At 41.6% G+C, this 20,030-nt stretch overlaps 2 protein-coding genes across 2 annotated transcripts in view; one reads left to right on the top strand and one right to left on the bottom strand.

Moving 5' to 3' along the window:
- LOC101850519 (acetyl-CoA acetyltransferase A, mitochondrial) overlaps positions 1-5,422 on the top strand; it is a gene marked incomplete at its 5' end in the record, with an annotated part of 10,625 nt that extends 5,203 nt beyond the window's left edge. The window contains 3 exon segments of the mRNA XM_013089397.1: positions 711-775; positions 2,679-2,836; positions 4,061-5,422. Coding sequence (XP_012944851.1) covers positions 711-775; positions 2,679-2,836; positions 4,061-4,181 — 344 coding nt within the window.
- A 2,660-nt stretch (positions 5,423-8,082) lies between these two features.
- Positions 8,083-20,030, bottom strand: part of LOC101850291 (serine/arginine repetitive matrix protein 2) — a gene marked incomplete at its 5' end in the record, with an annotated part of 15,470 nt that continues 3,522 nt past the window's right edge. The window contains 7 exon segments of the mRNA XM_005110764.3: positions 8,083-14,098; positions 14,990-15,160; positions 16,170-16,355; positions 17,381-17,458; positions 18,120-18,218; positions 18,665-18,763; positions 19,903-20,001. Coding sequence (XP_005110821.2) covers positions 10,244-14,098; positions 14,990-15,160; positions 16,170-16,355; positions 17,381-17,458; positions 18,120-18,218; positions 18,665-18,763; positions 19,903-20,001 — 4,587 coding nt within the window.

Below are 20,030 nucleotides of genomic sequence, written 5' to 3'. Positions count from 1 at the left end.
ACTTTTATTGTGCTGTTTTGGTTACTGTAATTTGTAACTTTAATTGTACTGTAATAGTTACTGTAATAGTTACTGTAATTTGTTAATTTGTAACTTTAATAGTTACTGTAATAGTTACTGTAATTTGTTAATTTGTAACTTTTATTGTGCTGTTTTGGTTACTGTAATTTGTAACTTTAATTGTACTGTAATAGTTACTGTAATAGTTACTGTAATTTGTTAATTTGTAACTTTAATAGTTACTGTAATAGTTACTGTAATTTGTTAATTTGTAACTTTTATTGTGCTGTTTTGGTTACTGTAATTTGTAACTTTAATTGTTACTGTAATGGTAACTAATTTGTAACTGTAATTGTAACTATAATTTGTAACCCTAATTTGTAACTTTAATTGTTACCATACTTTTATCTTTATCTGTAACGTTAACCGTAATTGTTACTGTAGTGTAATGTTAACAGTAATTGTAACTGCTTTACACCTTCACTGAAGCAATTTAGATCATTTAGGAGGCAGGCTGGTTTGACCCTGCCTATCAGGGCCATTCCCGGGCTGAATGGGATATAGGAAGTCCCAACAGACATAAGAAGATTCAGACTGGGTACACCACCAACGCCAATCAGACAGTTATGCTGAGGTAGATTATTTAATAATTTTGGAAGTAAACTAAAGAGCTGGTTTTTTTCTCTTCCCCTCCCCATTCCCGTCCCCAGGTTTTGCGGATGCTGCCATTGACCCGATCGACTTCCCCACAGCTCCAGCCCACGCTATCCCCAAGGTGACTGCTTTGTGTGTGTTGTGTTGTCTGTATTGTGTTGTGTTGTGTGTGTGTTGTCTGTTCTGTGATATGCTGGATGTATTGTGTGTGCTGTGTTGTGTGTGCTCTGTTGTGCTGTGTGTGTTGTATTGTGTGTGTCGCGTCAGGTGTGTTGTGATGTATGTATTGTGTTATATTGTATGTGTTGTGTGGGCTGTGTTGTATTGTGTATGTCATGTTGTATTGTGCGTGTTATTTGTGCGCTGTTGTGTTGTATTAATTATGCGTACACTGAGTTGTTGGTGACATTGGTGTGTTCTGTGTAGTGTCTGCTACGTACAGCAGACTTTGTCTTTTGGTGTGGAATTTGTGACCTATTTCACCGAACATCTAAACATGTTGCAGATCCTTGCCGTATGTTAGAGTTTAGTCTAGAGAGACAACTGTGGTCAATTTTGAGCCGGACTGAAGTTAGCTTAATAACAATAATAATAATAATGATATAATGATGATATAATAATAATAATAAAAGTAATAATGAACTGCATTTATATAGGGCATATTCACTTATGCAATGCTCTATGTGCTTAATAATAATAATAATAATGATGATATAATAATAATAATAATAATAATATAATAGAGATAGTGATGATATGTTAATAATAATAATAATAATAATAATAATAATAATAACAATAATAATAACAACAATAATAATAATAATAATGATATAAAAATATTAATGATAATAATAATAATGAAGATAATATTTTAGTGCCTACTCTTGTGTGCGTTCAGGCCATTTTGCTTCACACAAAAGTAAAGTCCAACTCAAATTTAGTTAATGTTTGAAATGGAATTAATGTTGATGTCGAAAGTTGGCCGTGTGCCAAATAGAGTTTGTTTCAACTTTTACATCTGCTTTTTTAAGAATGACTTTTGTAAATTGTTTCTGTCTGTCTGCTTTGCTTTTCCCTTAGACTAAATGATCCATCTTTTACTCAAAGCTCAAACAATTAAGGCCATCGTGAGTGGTTGGTGGGTGCTGTGGGGTGGTTTGCTATTTTTTTTCCTAGTTAGCATCTATCATCTTTGCCTCTCATCTTTCTTTATTTTGTTTGTTTGTCTGTTTGTTTGTTACTTTCTAGTAACACTTCTAGTCTTCGGCACTTATATCCTTAAGATCAGCTCAATCTTAAACAGTCAAATGGGTCTTTGGAGGGCGCCACTGGCAGGTCCTACTTCTTTTCTTTCCCTTTGTTGTTTCTGCCTGTCTGTCTGTCTTGCTTCTTCCCTGCACTAAATGACCATTATTGTGTCCATGTGCCTCTCTGTACTCAAACTCAAATTCCATTGTGGTTTGCTTCTTCTTTCCTTTCAAACTTCTATCGTCTTTATCTCCCCTCATTTTTTTTGGTGTTTGTTACTCTCTTGTAACTCCTCTAATGGTCAGCACTTATATGACCTTAATTTTTTGCCAGTGCAGTAAAATTTTTACTAAAATTTATGAAACAAAACAATTGAGCCCTATGGGTGGTTTGCGGGTGGTTTGGTTTGGTTTGCTTCTTCTTTCCTATCAAACATCTGTCGTCCTTACCTCTCCTTCTTTTTTGTGTTTGTTACTCTCTTGTAACACCTCTAATCTTCGGCTTGTATAATAATGAATAGCATTTATACTGCGCATTTCCATTAAAAAAAAAAAAGCCAATGCGCATTACATCGAAAAAGACGTCACATCTTAAAAATTAATCGACATGCGTCTACGTAAAACAAAGTATTATTATGCATATTATACATATTTAATATCTATGTATATGTGTAAAATATGACCATATTGTGTTGCAAGTGCCGTAATACGCTTACTAAAACTAAACAAGACATTTGAGCCGTATTCATGGCCTGCGTGTGTGTGTGTCGGTAGATGCTGAAACGCCACAACCTGTCAGTGGACGACATTGCCATGTGGGAGATCAACGAGGCCTTCAGCGTGGTGGTCCTGGCCAACATCGAGATGCTGGGCTGTGACCCCGACAAGGTCAACGTCAACGGTGGAGCTGTCAGCATCGGACATCCCATCGGGTGAGACTTGCACGTTATACCATTAGCGGGGAGGTTTGGAGAAAAAACAAATGAAGTGCAGTAGAACTTGTCCATCTAAGACAATCTCCCGTTGTCAGGAAAAGTGGTCATCTTAAATTTTGTCATAGACAGGGGGCCCTTTTGGACAGTCATTATAAGACAGAAAAAGCTCGTGGGGGAGGGGAGGGGGGAGTGGGAAGTGATTGTTTATACAGGTGATTGTCTCGGACAGGTGGTCATTAGAGCAGGTTCGGTTGTTGTCAGTTTTTTGTCCAAAAGTTGCCAAGTTGCCACAAAAATTGTCTCTGTGAGGATGTATATATGTATAGCAATAATATGTTGATAGAGGTAACTTAGTCCAAAGCACCAGAATTTCTTGTGCTCTGTTTTGGGTATCTAGAATATCATTTGTAGCCACTCGACAGAGTTTAAAAACGGGAAAAACAAAGGTTTCACAACAGAATGAAAATGAAATCAAAATAAAAACAGCACATAAACAACCCCAAAAAATAACAAATAAAGGCATGTGTCCACCTATCCGAAGATTGGCCGTTTTTACCCTAAATGTGTGTAATTCATGAAAAAGTACAGGATATTAGCATGTGAATTATTGAACCACACACAAGGGGCCTGCCTGTGTCAGCATTCGGTTTTTGGTGGAGACACGCTCTAACTTAACACATTAAATTTTTTTTTTTTTTAAATGTAGGAACATCACATTAAATGATACAATGTATTATGCAAAACAGCCCACTGCCCCCACCCCCTTATGTCCAATGTCGGAGTGAATCGTGACAAACACAGCCCTCTGTTGCCTGGTCCTGGGAGACACAACTGTAGCCCCGCTGTGACCCCTACGGTCACCCAAATATTGTGCACAGGGTCAAGCTGTTGAAAATGGGGGGGCGGGACTGTTATTGTGTCAATGTGTTTCTTTTTCATCAAAACTAAATGACCATTATTGTGTTGATGTGTGTTTGTGTTCACCCAAATTGACCCTTGTTACCCTCCTTCCTGTGGGTGGTTGATGGGTGTTCTGGTGTGGTTTGCTCCTTTTCTTGATTCAAACTTCTTTTGTCCTGTTCTCTCCTTTTTTTGTATGTTACGCTCTTGTTACACCTCAAACCTTAGTTGCTTGTATGAAATTATCTATTTTGTGCTTTCAAGTGCTGTAAAACTCTAACTAAAACTAAAACGTAAAACTTCACCCCTTCTTCCCCACAGAATGTCGGGAGCTCGCATCACGGGTCACATGGCTCACAACCTCAAGCCCGGACAGTTTGGAGTCGGTGGAATCTGCAACGGAGGGGGCGGAGCTTCGGCCATCATCATTGAGAAGTTGTAACTGGTCACCACAGGGGTTTTTGTTTTTCTTGAGAAATTCTCAGCGATTGCACGTGTGAGGTTTTTTCTCGAGAAATTGAATCTTTACAGATGGATGGGCAGATTTTCTCAAGAAATTATAACTTGGAAAAGCGTGTTATTATTTTTCGTGAGAAATTGTCTTTACAGGACAAGTAAAGATATTTTTGTCTTGAAAAATTGAATTGCAGCTGGAGAAGGATTTTTTTCTCCTCAAAAACTCAAATCTTTCCATGAGAGTTTTTTTTTGTTGAGAACTTGGAATCTTTTCATGCAGTTGTTTTTTCTAGAGAAATTGAATTTTCACTTGTGAGATTTTTTCTTCCAAATTGAATTTTCACTTGTTAGGGTTCTTTTTTTTTTTTTAGAAAGCTTATTTAAACATGTCAGGTTAATTTCTTGAGGAACTGGGCTTTGACCTGTCTGGTCATTCCTCAAGAAACTGAGGTTTGTCAAAAGCATCTGCTGGACTGGTCTTCCCTGCTATGGTATTATGCCCCTTTACAGAGTGGCTCAGTCCTCAGGAGGAGTCATATATTCTCCACATTAATTGTTTGTAATTATTCAGACAGTTTGTTATGTCGCAGGCAGTTTGTCGATTAGCTCGCACAACTCCCAAGTCTGCGGAGCGTTCACACATTTGTAGACAGTTTGGCAGCTCTTGTAAGCTCGGAATGTTTTTAAATTGCGTTGCCTGATCTGTTCTCGTTGTTCACAACCTATGTAAAAATGCTCAATATGGTGGTCTGATTATCATGTAAGAGTGTTTTTCTAATTGGTAGAAAAAATATTTTGATTGCAGTTTATCCAACATTTGCCCGGCTAAAGAAAATTATAGTAACTTTCTTTTTCCCATTGCTTGTGAATAGTCAGCCATCGAAAACCAAAACAGTTCTGTCTTCAAGAATGATGTCATGAATTGGTAAAGGAACTTTTTGATGCTGACTGAGTATATTTTCTCAGACACTTGGCATTTGTTGTGACTTTGTGCCATTTTTTATTTCAAATCCACGTTCAGTCTTTGATGAACTATATTTTTACATAAAGTTGATCACAGTTAAAATATGTGCATTATGTTGAAGCCCAATACTTTTCTCTTCACATGAGCTAAAGACTTCATGAACAACTTGTTATCAGAGTTTGTGGTTTGTGTAGTACGTATCAGTGTGAAGAGAGAGAAAAATGTGTATCTGAAATAAAACTTATTAAAACTGAGGAAAAGGATGTGAAATCTTTGTTAAGTTTTTTTTTATAGTGTTTTTGATTTGTTCAATTTACAGTCAATGTTTCCTTGCTTTATTCATTTGGTTTCCACTTTTTAAAAATTCCTGTTTGTCTCTGCACAGGAAAAAACCATTTCAAATATTTGGTGTAAGACTCAGGCTAAAATCACTTTTTTAACATGGCGTATAGCAGTCTTACAGAAAACTGTCGATTTGTTCATGGATACAACACTCAAACAACAGACTTCTGTTCTTGCATACAACACGCAAAATTAAATTATAGAACAGCAACTCTCTCATGTCATATTGTATAAAATTTAATATTTTTTCTTTTTTACGAAACAATCATTACCGAGTTCATGGATCACATAATCATCATAACACAACAATATTATACGTATGTACAATATACACGGAGGCATTATATAGAGGTATAAAAACAAACTTTACATTGATCCTCGGACCATAACTAGAGAACACTGCTGCTTCAACCAACTGATAACTTATTAAGAATATTCACCCCAAAACAAATGCCATGCTAAATTTTAATAAATAACTGGGTGAATATTCATGAAACTTACTTCTCACTCCTCTGAAGAACATCTTGGCTGCTAAGTATAAGACTTTGCCATACCCGGTACGCTACTCTGAAAAGTGACGTATGACGGAATTTAACATTAAGCAGTTTATCTAATGAATATTCATGAAATTGACTCCTCCAACTCCATTAAAAAACATCTTATGAATATTTATGAAACTGACTCCTAACTACATTCACGAAGAGCTTTTACAATAAATATTCATGGAAATGTCTCCTAACTATGCTAATGGACAAGCCTGACATTCAATCTGTCAGTCCTGGGTAAATAAATAAAGTTGACCAATGTAGTTGGCGTCACAAGAATGAGACTGACAACATAGAGAAGGTCGTGTGATATTCAAACCAAATGATAATGTTTCTGTGCAATGCTCCAAAACCAAATGAAAAATGTTTCTGTCCTTTGTTCCAAAAGCTGATGCAGGCTGAGGCTATTACACATTTCTTCCGCAGTTGGAAAAGAAAACCGCTATATGCGCTATATGTGTGTGTGCCTGGAGAATGGTCTCATGCGTCTGAAATTGTGGATGTTAAAATAAGGGCATATTTTTGTAGCAAATTCAGTGCTGAACACGCTGATTTTTTTATTTTTTCTAACATTTTCAGTAATTTCAAAGATATGTCACATTTTGTAACAAAGGCCGTAAAAACAAAATTAGGAAAAAAAACCCAATTTCTAACACATTTTTTAACCTTTGGTGAAGCACAACATGTTGCAAAAATAACTAATAAAGATATTTAGACATAAAATATTCTAAAATCCTTTCAACATGTTATTAAGAAATGGTTAAACATCTGTTTTCTGACGGAACTAAATTTTTGACCAGGTACAATGTTTTTGGCCTCTTCACCTCATTGCTCAAAAATAACTTTGCCAACAACTGGGACGTTTCTCCAGGCACACACACATATTTTTGGGACCTATTTCAAGAAACCTGCCAGCTACAAAATCCTATTTTTACAGAATGAAAAATGTATTTCCTTATCCTAATATTGGATATATGGTTTATGCAAGAGGTTACAAAAAACAAAAAAGATGCCCTATTTTGGATATGCCACAACAAATGTTCAAGCCCTCATATTTTCAGATGTCACAACATCAATAAAAAGAAAAGAAAAAAGAGGGGGAGAAAAGATAACAGCAACAAATTACTGGCAAATAACTCCCAACATTTCGCCTGAGAACTATTTTGTCCAAAATGTACCTAACTATAGAGTATACTTGAAACAAAATAGCTCTGAGGCGATGATTTGTTGACCACAAAGAGGTTTTCCAAATGTGTACGTCGCATAACACTTAATATCTGAGGAAGGAAGAAGGCACAAGTTCGGACTTATAGACTTTGTCGTGGTCATTTGTTACGTTTTAATTAAAAATTTGTTATCTTTAGTTTTAGAAAGAATTGTACACCACTTGCAACATGAATAGGTCAAATAAGTGCTAAAAATTAGAGGAGTTACTAGAGAGTAACATGCAAAGAAAAGAAGGAAAGGATAAGGATGATAGATGTTTGATAAGAAAGAAGGAGCAAACCCCACCAAAGCACCCACCAACCACCCAAACACAGCTGATGATTCAACTATATTATGTAGTCAACAATTTTATATCTTTGCCCTATATTTTTTAATTGTAAGAATGAGGTTCATGCTTGCCAGTATAAGATGAGGCAAAATGTGTCACTACGTGGTGGAATCAGGCGCTCAAACATTTTTGATGGGGTTATTGGTATCATCTTAAAGCCTGTTTATTTGCCTTTCTTTTGGTGAAAAAATTATCTATGTTGAATAGAAGTCAAAATATTTGCGATTGAAGGTGGTCAGGTCGCCTGGTTTCAGAGATAAAATTAGCAAAAAAATGGCCGCCAAAGTTGGTTCATTTCCATAGCCTGAGAGTTCTTGGAAACTGGAAATTTACATTTTTTGTGCCTTTAATCAATGTTTTTCAGTAAAATCCACATAGAAATGTGTTTTCAAATGGACATAAAAGGTGTTGAGCCAAAAAAGGAAAATTGCAACAAAATTGACCATCGGCCCAAAAAATGCTGATTTCTTTGATTTCATTATTTTGACGAGCGCCTGATTTCACCATGATGCCTCACAAATGAACTCGACTTTCCTTTTTTTCTTTCATTCCAACGCAGGGAAGAAGGACGAGAAAAAGAGATGGCACAATTGGTCAGCAGATAAAAAACAACAATCTTTATAATTTACATACACAAAGTCGTACATTTTATTTACTAAAATATAAAACATCATAAATCGAAACGCCAAAGACATCAATTTTGTATATATTTATAAATGTAAGCATAATAAATAAATAGATGCAATTTACAATCTAACCATGTACAGATGTGTTATATATGTATACGTATATAAGATATTTTATCATACAATTGTGGAAAAGTAACTAGTGGTTATCTGAACACAACATGGGAATGCATGAGAAAGTTGGCATCATAGACACAGTTACTGGCTCCCCTTTTTCCATCGGATACAAGTTACCATCAATTCCTAACTAATTATCTAACAGTAGTCGTCTCTGTTTGTTCAAGGTTGAGCTATTACAAAAAATACAAAGATTCATACAGAAAAACTTTTGTCCAAGCCTGATACAAAAAGATCTTTTTTGTTTTCACAACTGGTTCTCAATACTACTACAATTCTAATCTTTATTTAAGTAAGATTTCATTAACCACAATCTTACTTTTGAACATGTCGCCTACATCAGAACAAACAGCATTTCTTCAGACTTTTGTCATACCTCAATAAGCAGAGAGTATGTTTCGAGTATTGAACGAGATACAAGTATGGCTGGCTAGGTGAACTGGGCATAAATAAAAACTCATTAAACTTAGGACAACACAAGACTAAATAAGTACAAACGAGCTCAGCAAATATTGAACGCTGCCTTTATATCCAAATTATTGTGTTTAATCAAAGAAAAAAAAAACTTGCTACTATAAGAAAATGTCATTTCAAGGCTTAACAGCACAAAAACCCCAAAACAACTTTATATGAAATGGCAAGTATTCAGATGTAAATACAAAGGCTGGCACTGATCAGATGGAGTAAAATGAGTTCTTGTTGTGTTTGAAGCAATTTGACAACAGAATGTGTACAGTACAGGCCACGTTACACATCAGCACATTTCTATTCTAGAAGGAATGTTGTAACTCATAGCTCCAGACAGACAGGCTGACAGCCATGTCTACATTTGATTTTAAGATTCAACAGTGTTCCGAGTTGAAAATTTGGTAAGTGTAGCTGGTGGCTAGGTCCAATCAGTGTTGGAAATGTCAGTAAGGTAAGGTAATTTAAATTAGCTTCCTAAATGTCCCCTACTTAATCATATGTGACAACAGAAACAAACTACCAAAGCTTAAATAGGAAGACGCAAGTTTTCTTATTGAGCTGACTAATAATTCCTTTTGGATTGCTCTCTTGCCTTCTGAAGACACGTTTTCTCAGGAACGGGTATAAAATTTTTGTTTTCAGTTTCAGTTTTGGCTCTGAGGAACACAAAAGTATGCTGCACAGTTTCTGTGATTCGGAACTCCAGGTAGATCCAGTCAGCAGAGTAAAGAAACAATTGGTTGGAAGAAGTGAGATTGTTCCGAGTATTATTTTGTGCATTTTGGGAGAGGGGTAACAATTTGTACATAATTTATACATACATATATGAACAGTTTAGAAACTTTTATAAGTACAATAAATACTAAATATACACGAGACGAAGTTTTGCCTACCCAAAGAGTTTATTTCCCATTACTGGATGAACTTTGAACTCTTACACATGTGCTTGAACTTGGGGTTGGTTGTTTGTTGTTGCCAAACACCTTTCACTCAGAACATGAGCAAAAGGTCAAAGTTTGACCGACATATGACATAAACCCTTTTTGTAGACAACACTTGGTCTCTGTACTACTATCTGTCGTCAAGTCTGCATTAGGACACAAGACAGCAGACAAGTCAGGATATTTCATGTTTGCACCTGTTAGGATTTGTCAAATCATACGAGTCTGTTACTACAGTGACTTTCTGGAAACTTCTCCACCTTCACAGTGTGAAGTCACCCCTAGTGTGTTATAACAGTGACTTTGTAGGTGGACAAGTTTGTTACTACAGTGACTTTCTGGAAACTTCTCCATAATGACCTTCAAACGTCACTCCCTCGACAGTCTGTGACAACAGCGACTTTCTCGGAAAACTTCTCCATCCTCCCCATCAAACATCGCTCCCTCGGACAGGATCGTAGCGAATGTTCACAGCATTGTATGGGTAACCTGAGGCCTGCCCTCTCTGACTGCTGCTATTATTGTTCACACTATAACCCTCACTATAACCCCTGCTGCTCCCCGCCCACCGACCGTCGGAATAGGCATATGAATTATGTACATTTTGATGATCACTGCTGCTGCTGCTGTTGTTGTTAATGGCTGAGTCGGTGGCCGGAGTTCTGTAGGACACATTGTCCTCCCGCTGAGTGGGTGTGGAGTGATATGCTGAGTTTGCGGGCGGCGGCGCCCTCTGTCTGTTGTAAGTACTTTGTGGGGGCGTGTCCTGAACGCTGCGCTCAAATCTGTCTCGGAGACAAGCGACTGTCTCTGGGTTGTACTGTTCACCGCGCTCGGGCTGCGACTTCTGCGGTGGTTGTCTGTTCTGTGGAGTGCTGGCCCCTGTGTTTGGGTAAGGCGAGTTACTTGACTGGTGCGACATGGGCGAGTGCGACATGGCGCTGGTGTGATGAGGCGTGGCGTTTGTCTGGTGATGGGGTTGGGGGTACGAGTTGCCACCAGCGTAGTTAGGCCCTCCGGCCGGGTAAGCTGAGGACTCGGGGCTCTGTCTGTCGTAAGCTGCTGGGCTGTTGTTGTATCCATGCGTCTGTCGCAGCCGTTGTGCCGCTTCTATCAGCTTCCTCTGGTACCAGCCTTGTACGTGGGCCTGTACCGTCGACTGAGGGACGTTGCTTCTCTCCGCCGGGCCACCGAGACTGTTTGACTTGTGAGAGCTGTGCTCTGATTGGCTGCTTGTGTTGTGGTCAGTTCTATATCTGGGGCTCTCCGACTGAGAATAGCTGTTGTTGTTGTAGGAACTCTTCATCGGAGTGAGACCTGCTGCTGCCGCCCGGCTACCCGCAGAATCTGTCGAGGTGTTTTGTAACGTCGGAGTGCTCCCCCTTCTCCGCACGGACGGGGAACTGTCATAGCCGTTGTGAAGCACAGACTTTGGTGGAAACGCCGTGTACTTCCCCGAGGGCGTGTGTGAGCCGTTCAGCAGAGTGGTTTGATGGGGCTGGGGGGGAAACATGGAGGATGTTCGTGGGGTGCTCCCCCTGTGTTCTGAGAGGGTGGGGTTCGGAGCCTGAGACACCAGAGGTTGTGAACTCTCGTTCTGGAGATTTGCCCCATACCTCACAGACGACCCGCGCTGGGCAGGAGAATTTGACGATGGATATTGCGGTGGATACTGGTATGGATTTCTCCTGGCATTGTACAAAGACTCTGGATTGTTCTGGTACCCCGAGCTTGTTCTCGAGTTGTCCGTCACCTGCCTAGAGTCAGGAATATCCCTGTCTGAACTGGAATTCCTCCGAGAGACATTCTCTCCACTGATATTGTTACTGCTGCCCGCAGTTCTAAACTGGGAGGGGCCACTCTGTGGTTGTTGTTGTTGTGGTTGTTGTGGTTGTTGTTGTGGTGGTTGTTGTTGCTGCAAGGCGTAGCTCGGTGGGGCCTGATACGAATCGTTAATGGAACTTTTCCTGGGCGGGTGCACGAGTTCGGCGTGTGTCGTGTACGGCGAGCCGGCATTACTGGGCGTGTTGCAAGCGCTACTGCGTTCCATGCTGAAGGAAGAGCTCGGTGTTCCCCCACTGGTGTCCCCCCCGCCACCTCCCACCCGCACCCCCCGGCCGTGGTTACGACTGCCGTAGCCTGAATCTTGGTTGCTGCTACACGTGCTGTCCTCCTTGTTGTTCCCCGCGGCGTATGCGGGGGTCGGGGAGCCGCTAGGGGTGACCACTGTGCTGTGCTGAAGACATTCCTTCATGTTGGGGCTGAACGGCACAGGTGAGGGGGAGGACGCCAAGTTGGGGTCTGACTTGTAGGCGAAGCCTGGCCGGGTGAGCTCTCCCTTCCCGAAAGAGTTCATCGACGAGGCAGGCACTACTCCGCTACTTGGGCCACTTCTGGTCTGCCCGCCGTACTTCGAGTCCAAAATTTGATCCGAGCTCTCGCTTCGATTTCTGTTGAAATTACCTGGAGCTTCCCCGGAGCTTGGAGAGAAATTCCGGAGCCCAAACCTGCCCTCGTGAACTGAGCTTCTGTAGGGGGGAGGGGTTCGGGTCTCGTATCCCGAGGGAGAGGCGCCCGTGGAGGTTTCTGGAAGACGGTAGCGGGTGGTGGGTCTGGCGGCCGGGCTGGCAGAGTGGGCTTCTCGCACACCGTAACGACCTTGAGAAAACCGAGAAATTCCCCCACCCCGACTAGAAGCCGATGACGGCTTTAATGCTGAGTCTGTGACGTAGCCAGAGACGTAGGGGCTGGGTGAGCGGCGTTCATCACTGTCTAAAGTGTTCTCCACACTTCTGCTCCTGGCCATGTTGTGCTGGCAGTTGGCGCTGTCCTCGAGGACTGAGTCTGTGGACAGAGTCCGTGGCCGGCTGTACTGAACGCCGTACGCATCTTGGTACCGAGTCAGCTGGGGGGACATTGGGGAGCCGCGACCGCTCCCCGGGCCAGGGGCAGCAACTCCCCCTCTGTGCAACTGTCGACCACGTCCGGAGAACTGCTGGGGTGTGCGGGAGCCCCCCTGATCACCGGACTTTGGATCGACGTTTGGAGGACCCCCTGCGTGTAAATTCTGATTAGAGGAGGAAGAGTGCTGTGTGAGGTGGTGGTGATATGGAGGAGTATTGTGGGGGTCTGGGCTGTTGCTGCTAGTAGCCTGCTGGCGGCCATGTTTGTTGGAGGGGATGCTGGGAGTGCTGGAGCCCCGGAGAACATCTTGAGGTGACGGACTAGATAGACGGTGGAAGGAGGAATGCTGCTGGGGAGAATAATGCTGCTGCTGCTGTTGCTGTTTCGCCTGTTCGGGAGAGAACGTCACTCGGTGGTGCGAGTTGCTTCTCTCCCTTAGAATGCCACGAGGTTCGGCTGAGTCCCTGCGAGGGGTCTCTCTCCCCGTCTGCTGAAGGAGGCCTGCCTCTCTCCTGTACCCCGCGGAGCTGTAGCCCGGTGAGTCAGATCGGTGGAGGAGAACGTTACCTCCATGACTGCCCGGTGAGGTGGTGGAGTTGGTAGATGGGCTCAGCACCGGCTGCGGTTGACTTCTCCCCGTGCGGGGGGTCGCGATGGGGTTACCGTCGTCTCTTAACCTGTCCGGACCGCTGGCGTGGACCAACGCGCGCGTCGTAAATGTGTTACTACTGTTATTATTATTATCATCCGCACCAGCTGCCGTGTTGTTATTGCGTTCGTGCCGACGCGTCTTCGAACCCTCCAACACGTTCCTGGATTTGTGCCGCTCCCCACCAGGCACCTCCCACCCACGGATCTGCTGCATGGCCGCTTGGCGAGAGGCGTAGAAATCCTTCTTCCTGTGTTTCCCGCTGTAATCCGACGCCGAAAGAGTCTCGTCAGATCGGGAACGCACAAGCCGACCCATGGTGGGAAAGTCTAAAAATAGATTTCGAGGAGGCAGCGCCGAGTCGTCGTGGTGGTGATCCAGACAGTGGCCGTAGCTCGCCAGTTTGTCATTCAGCCAGTACTCCAGCTCTTCTTTCATATCGGCGTTGGCTCGCTTAACTAAGGCCTTGGTCTCATTTCTCTCCTCGTAGAGTCGCTCGCGTATCCGGGCGTGGCAGTTGTGGTGCTCCGTGTCAAACCGTTCGTCGATCATCGCGTTTGTGGCAAACGTCTGCTGGGAGGTCCGGATGTCCAGGTTCTCGATGCGATGCGCCAGGGCCTGGTGTGAGGAGTCTAGGTGGCTGTAGATCGAGTCTTTGGTGTCTGTGATTGTGTTCTCTAGTCGTTTCAGCGACGGGCCGCACTGACAAACGGGGGCATATCCGATAGGACCCTGAGGATGAAAAAGAAAAAAAAGTGAGGCATCGTGGTGAAATCAGTCGCTCATCAAAATAATTAAATCAAAGAAAACGGCATTTTCCTTCCCGTTTGGCAATTACTATCAAATATTTATTTGGCTCAGCACCTTTTAGGTTCATTCAAAAACACATTGAAGTGTGGTTTTGACTGAAAAATGTTCATAAAAGCACAAAAAAAGTAAATTTACAGTTTCCAGGGATTCTCATGCTTTAGAAATCACCAAATGTCGGCAGCCATTTTCATTTTCTCTCTAATTTAACCTCTGAAACCATGTGACCCCTAGGCTATCTGCTTCAGTCAGAAATATCTCAGCTTCTATTGAAGAAAGATGAGTAATCTTTTCATAGAAAGCAAGACAAATAAACAAGGTTTTCAGATGATACCAATAACTTCGTACGCCCAAAAATAGATGAGTGCCTGATTCGACTGTGCCTGGACACAAATGTTACACTTCTGAAAGAAGATAAACACCTGAAACATACTTGCAAAAGATTTGGGGGCGAGGGGGGTGGGGGGTGGGTGGGGGGAAGACAGTAGAAAAATGATATACCTCTGAGAGATTCTGTCATTGAATAGAGATATTAGTTCCAAACTAAGATAAACAGATGTGTACATTTTCACTAAAATCTTATTTTTAAAAGTAGATTTTTACCCAGATTCGCTTATGCAGTGGAGTCCACTTAAACTGAAACCTGCGGCACCACTGGATCTCCTTCACTTTAACCATGTTTTCAGTTTAGAAAGAACAAAAAAATCAGGTTTTCCCTTTTATTTAGGTTTACCACCATTTTTGGATAAACCGTGTTCAGTTTAAGCGGACTCTACTGCACTTAGTTTTCCAATTAAAAGGCACTTTTTCTGTTACCTGTTTGACGTTGCCTGCCAGGTCGCGGTAGAGCTGTACTCCGTCGCGGGGCACATACTGGGAGAAGAAGCCATGGACTGGGGTTCGAGTACTGTGGAAGGCCGGCGCTGTCTTAGGGGGGACATTGGGGGTGGTGGGCGTGACTGCTGGGGACTTCTCCTTGTCTTTGTCCTGGGGGAGAGGAAGGAAATGTTGGACATAAGAACAAGAAGGACAGTCGAAGCTGCTGCAACAACCACCTGTCCAAGACAATTAACTGCACAAGACAATCACCTGTCCAAGACAATCAACTGTCCAAGACAATCACCTGTCCAAGACAATCACCTGTCCAAGACAATCAACTGTACAAACGGCTTCTTCACATTTCTGCTGTAAGCTGGCAAAACGCCTTATTTAATTCATAGCAATTTCGAGAAAAAGAGGGGTTTTTTTAGTCAGCATAAATATTGAAAAATAGAGTGTTTCTGAAATTGAATTCTAATTTACACAAAAACTTGTCACTGTTTCACTTTTTTTCCCACAAGTAGGGTAACTAAACTGATCACGCTTTCAATTTAGCAAATAAACATTTTTGGCGCAAAAATGAAAAAAGACGTTTTGTCAGCTGTTTATTGGCAGATTTCCCCCTTGCATCTTTTAAAGATTACAATGACACTGTCCAAGACATCCACCTGTCTAAGACAACCACTTTTTCCCCCAACAATGGGTGGCTGTCTTGGACAATTTCAACTGTATTTCTGGTTAATTTAGATAACAAAAGATTCACATTATTTGTTGATTCTCTGTGTAAGAAATTGGCAGGGTAATTTAAGATCAGACAAGGTTCACTTTATAGATCTTGTTAGAAAAAAAAAATTGACAGGGTACTTTCACCAGCTTCTATGAAACAAAATAATATACACACACAAACATTTAAAAAATATAAAAAATGTAAAATAAATTAAAAACTTACTGATTGGATATTTATACAGTGCATATCCACACTCTACAGCATGCTCCATGCGCTTTACATGATCTATAAAAAAACACATACTATTTTTACCTTTTCCTGCATCCTGAAAAAAAAAATTATATTCCGCTTTATCTCATTTCTAAAACTTGCTACTTATTTGGTTTAATTGGAACTTACTTTTACTCCTAGTGAAGGGGAAAAAAAAACAGGAACCCCTTTTTCTATTACCTTTTTCTTTTTCTTGAAGAAGAAAAACTTTCTCTCCTTCTCCTGTTTCTCTGCCTTGGGCTCTGGCTTGAGGGGCGGCCGGTCCTCGGGGCACACCACGGGGCCATCGTCCATCTCTATGTCCTCTTTGAAGTGGACGCCGAAATTCTCGCCGTGCCGATGGTGGGGGGTGGAGGGCACCCGCGGCTGTGGGAGGGAGGTCGGTGAAGGTCAAACACGTGCATTAACTCTTCCAGCCCCAGCCATTTTCGTGCATTCCCTTACCCCAGTTCCAGCCATTTTCGTGCATTCTCTAACCCCAGTCTCAGCCAATACAGCAGTATTTTATAAAAAAGAGGCATGCATTCTAAAAAGTGATGTAGTATCTTTGTGAATAGGTTTAAATAACAACATATAACAATGCTTAAAGGTAAATGAACAAATATAATGAAAATTAAAGTTTAATTAGGTTAGTTAATTTTGAAAAAATGAGCAAATGCGGTACCCCAAACCTGAGAATACGCTCTTGGGGCAGTGGGAGGCACAAACACTGCTGAAAATGTGCGTGCATGGGGCTGGAAGGATCAAGCACTGCTAGAAGGTGTACTATCATGGAGAACTGTGGCAACAAATACTGCGAACAATTACTTCTGAATATATTTTTCTCCTCTTGACTCAGTTTACATCATTTAAAAGGCTGGCTGCTCGTTTAAGTTTCAGTAAGAGTTTTACAGCACCTACAACACAATAAGGTCATATATAGGCCGAAGAATAGAGGTGTTAATAGACAGTAATATTCCCCAAAACAGAAAGAGGAGAGATAAGGTAAATAGAAGTTTGATAGGAAAGAAGGGAGTATACCACACCAGAGCACCCACTAACAACCCAAAGTCTTTTGAAAATGTGCACCCTAGATAAAAATAATGTGTAAAGACAATGAGAATGAAGCCACGAACTTGTTTGTCAAACAGAAGCATGTCAAAACAGTAACAGCCATTTCAATACAGAAACAATAAGACAGACAAACAGGAACAAAAGAGGGAAATTAAAGAAGTAGAACCTACCTGAGGCACCTTCCAACTACCCAAATGAATGGTCATTTAATTAAGTACAGAACAAAAGTACAGATAGTCAGAAACAAAAATGGGAAAGTAAAGAAGCAGAGCCTCCCATGTAGGACCTCCAACCACCACCCTTGATATGTACCTACCGCCCACCAACCACCCACTCACCTTGGCATAGGTCGTGATGATGAGCCCAATCTCAGGGTGGTCTTTTCGTCTGGCCACATCAAGAGCACTCTCGTTTTGCTGTGGACACAGACACAAACACACACATAAACACAAACACAAACACAAGGTGAGACACAGCTCAAGAAGACTCAGATTACAGAGACAATACAAACTAGGAACTGACATAATTTGCTTCGCTTGAGCTTCACCTTCTCTTCAAAGTAAAATAACTTCTTTTGGAAACAGATCATTTGCAGCAAATACATAATACATACGTGCGTACACACGCCAGCGCGCGTATACGCACACACACAGAGTATACACATAAACACATACACTGTACATACACACATTAAAACATACACACATTATGCATACATTAAAACATATTCATACACACTTTTACATAGATCCAATAAGGGCAGCATAGAGCTAAGAAGGCACAGAAGAAGATGAGTACAACGTCAAACTCTTTCAAGTTCCAGCCGAGCTAACTTTTGATAGATTTAAAAAAAACCCAGTAAATATAAAAGACAAGTTAAGCACTGTCACGATCTTAAAGAAAAATTCCTTCTACTTCAAGTGCGAAATCTGAAACAGACATCACCAATCACCCACTCATTTCTCTGCTCCGACACTCTAAAAAAAACAACACCCTATACTATCCAGCTACTTTCCCATCATTCATCAGATAAATAGAAAAAAAAGACAAAGCCGTAATAAAAATCTGCCCACTTACTTTATTCAGCAGCTCAACATCAATGCCGGACTCCACCAGGATTTTGGCGATCTTTCTCCTCTTCAAAGCAGACGCTATGTGAAGAGAAGTGTCGCCGTTCTGCAAAGATGGAGAGAAGGGGAGAAATAAACAATTGCATTCATTTCACACGTCTTTCAGCACTGTGAATGGGATACAGTCTCCCAGCAGACAGACGAAGACGCTTCACAGTAAACATTCCCACCCAGGAACACATGTCATTGTAACCAACATTTTTCCACAGGGATAAAAATAAGAGTTATTTTTCATTTTATTTTTTTTCAAACTTTTAGTTTTACTAAAAACATTTTTTACCATACTTGCAGCAGGAAAATGTCATACATGTCTTAAACGCTGAAGATAAGAGGTGCTACTGGAGAGCAATACACAACCAAAAAAAAAAAAAAAAGGAGAGATTAGAGCGATAGATGTTTGATAAGAGAGATGGAGCATACCACACCAGAGCATCCATCTATACAAACCACCCTCTTTCAAACTGTGCCAGCAGCAAACAATAATTATCTTACCTTGTTCTGTTCGCTGAGTTTGCAGCGGGCGCTGATGAGTATCCTGGCAACCCCAGCATGGCCGTATCTGGCAGCCGTGTGCAGCGCTGTGTCTCCATACTGGACGAAAAAAGAGGTTTAGATAATCTAGTTTTAGTAAGGTTTTACGGCGCTCTCAACTGCATAAGGTCATATTGGCGCCAAGGGGTGGATGTCAACAGAGAAGTCCAAACAGGGAATCAGGCTTACTCTGCTCATCTCTCTAGTCTCAACAGCACAACGTCTGCTTCAACTATCAAGGCACCCCGGAAATAGCAGTTCACAAGAGAGTGACAAACATTCAAAACAAGTAGAGAAAAAATGACGATAGTAAGGATGAGGAGAGAAAAAGCAGCAGTTCACCCTATGATGTTCCGGCACAGTATGAGCATGACATTGATAAATAAGCCCATTTACAATTCTACTGTGCATAAGAACATGTTAATCTCTCCCCTTTGGGAACAGGTTAAAGACACTTCAGTCAGTAGCCCCGCCCTGGGTGGGAGGGGGGGGGGTACGAAAAAGAGGACAATTTGAGTCTGATTCAGAGTAAAGAGAAGCACATCAACACAATAACGGCCATTATCCTAGAGGGAAAGCTAGACAAATGGAATGAAATCTAATAGGTTTGACGCCCCTTTCAATACCATGAGTAAGAGGTTATTTAGGAGGTGATACCTCTGAATTTAACATCCATCTCCGATACGACTGAACCCAATAGGCATTTTTGTTATAGTCCTAACCACAAGACTACCAAGGATAGATCATGTTGAACTAAGGCTAACTATGTTGAACTAAGGGTAAATCGTGTTGAACCAACGACAACTTCCTTTGAACCAAGGATAACTTCTGTTGAACCAAGAATAACTTCTGTTGAACCAATTGTTCATTGTTTCAGGAGGCAACATCCTTACATTCCGGACACATCCATTGATGCCTTGTTGCTCTCTCCAAAATGCCGCTGGGGCTCTTTTTACTGATTGTGTCAGTGAACGTTCTGGTTGAATGTTCTTCCGTTCTTTCCTGCAAGGATGCCAGATTTCCCGCTTCCTTTTTGTATCACCAAAACCATGGTAGAACCAAGGATAACTCATGTAGAACCAAGGATAAATCATGTAGAACCAATGATAAATCATGTAGAACCAATGATAACTCATGCTGAACCAAGGATAAATCACGTTGAACCCAGGATAAATTATGTAGAACCGTGTCGAACTTACGTTGTTCTTGAGGTCCGGGTCACATCCGGCGTAGAGCAGGACCCGCGAGCTCTCGTTGTGGCCGTTCTGAGCCGCCAGGTGGAGGGCTGTGAAGCCGGCCTGGGGAGAGGGGGGAGGGGAAGAGGAGG

This window comes from Aplysia californica, unplaced genomic scaffold (assembly GCF_000002075.1).
Source record: "Aplysia californica isolate F4 #8 unplaced genomic scaffold, AplCal3.0 scaffold00942, whole genome shotgun sequence".
Classification (NCBI taxonomy): domain Eukaryota; kingdom Metazoa; phylum Mollusca; class Gastropoda; order Aplysiida; family Aplysiidae; genus Aplysia; species Aplysia californica.
The sequence above is the reverse complement of the archived record's forward strand: the minus strand, read 5'-3'. Positions and strand labels throughout refer to the sequence as shown.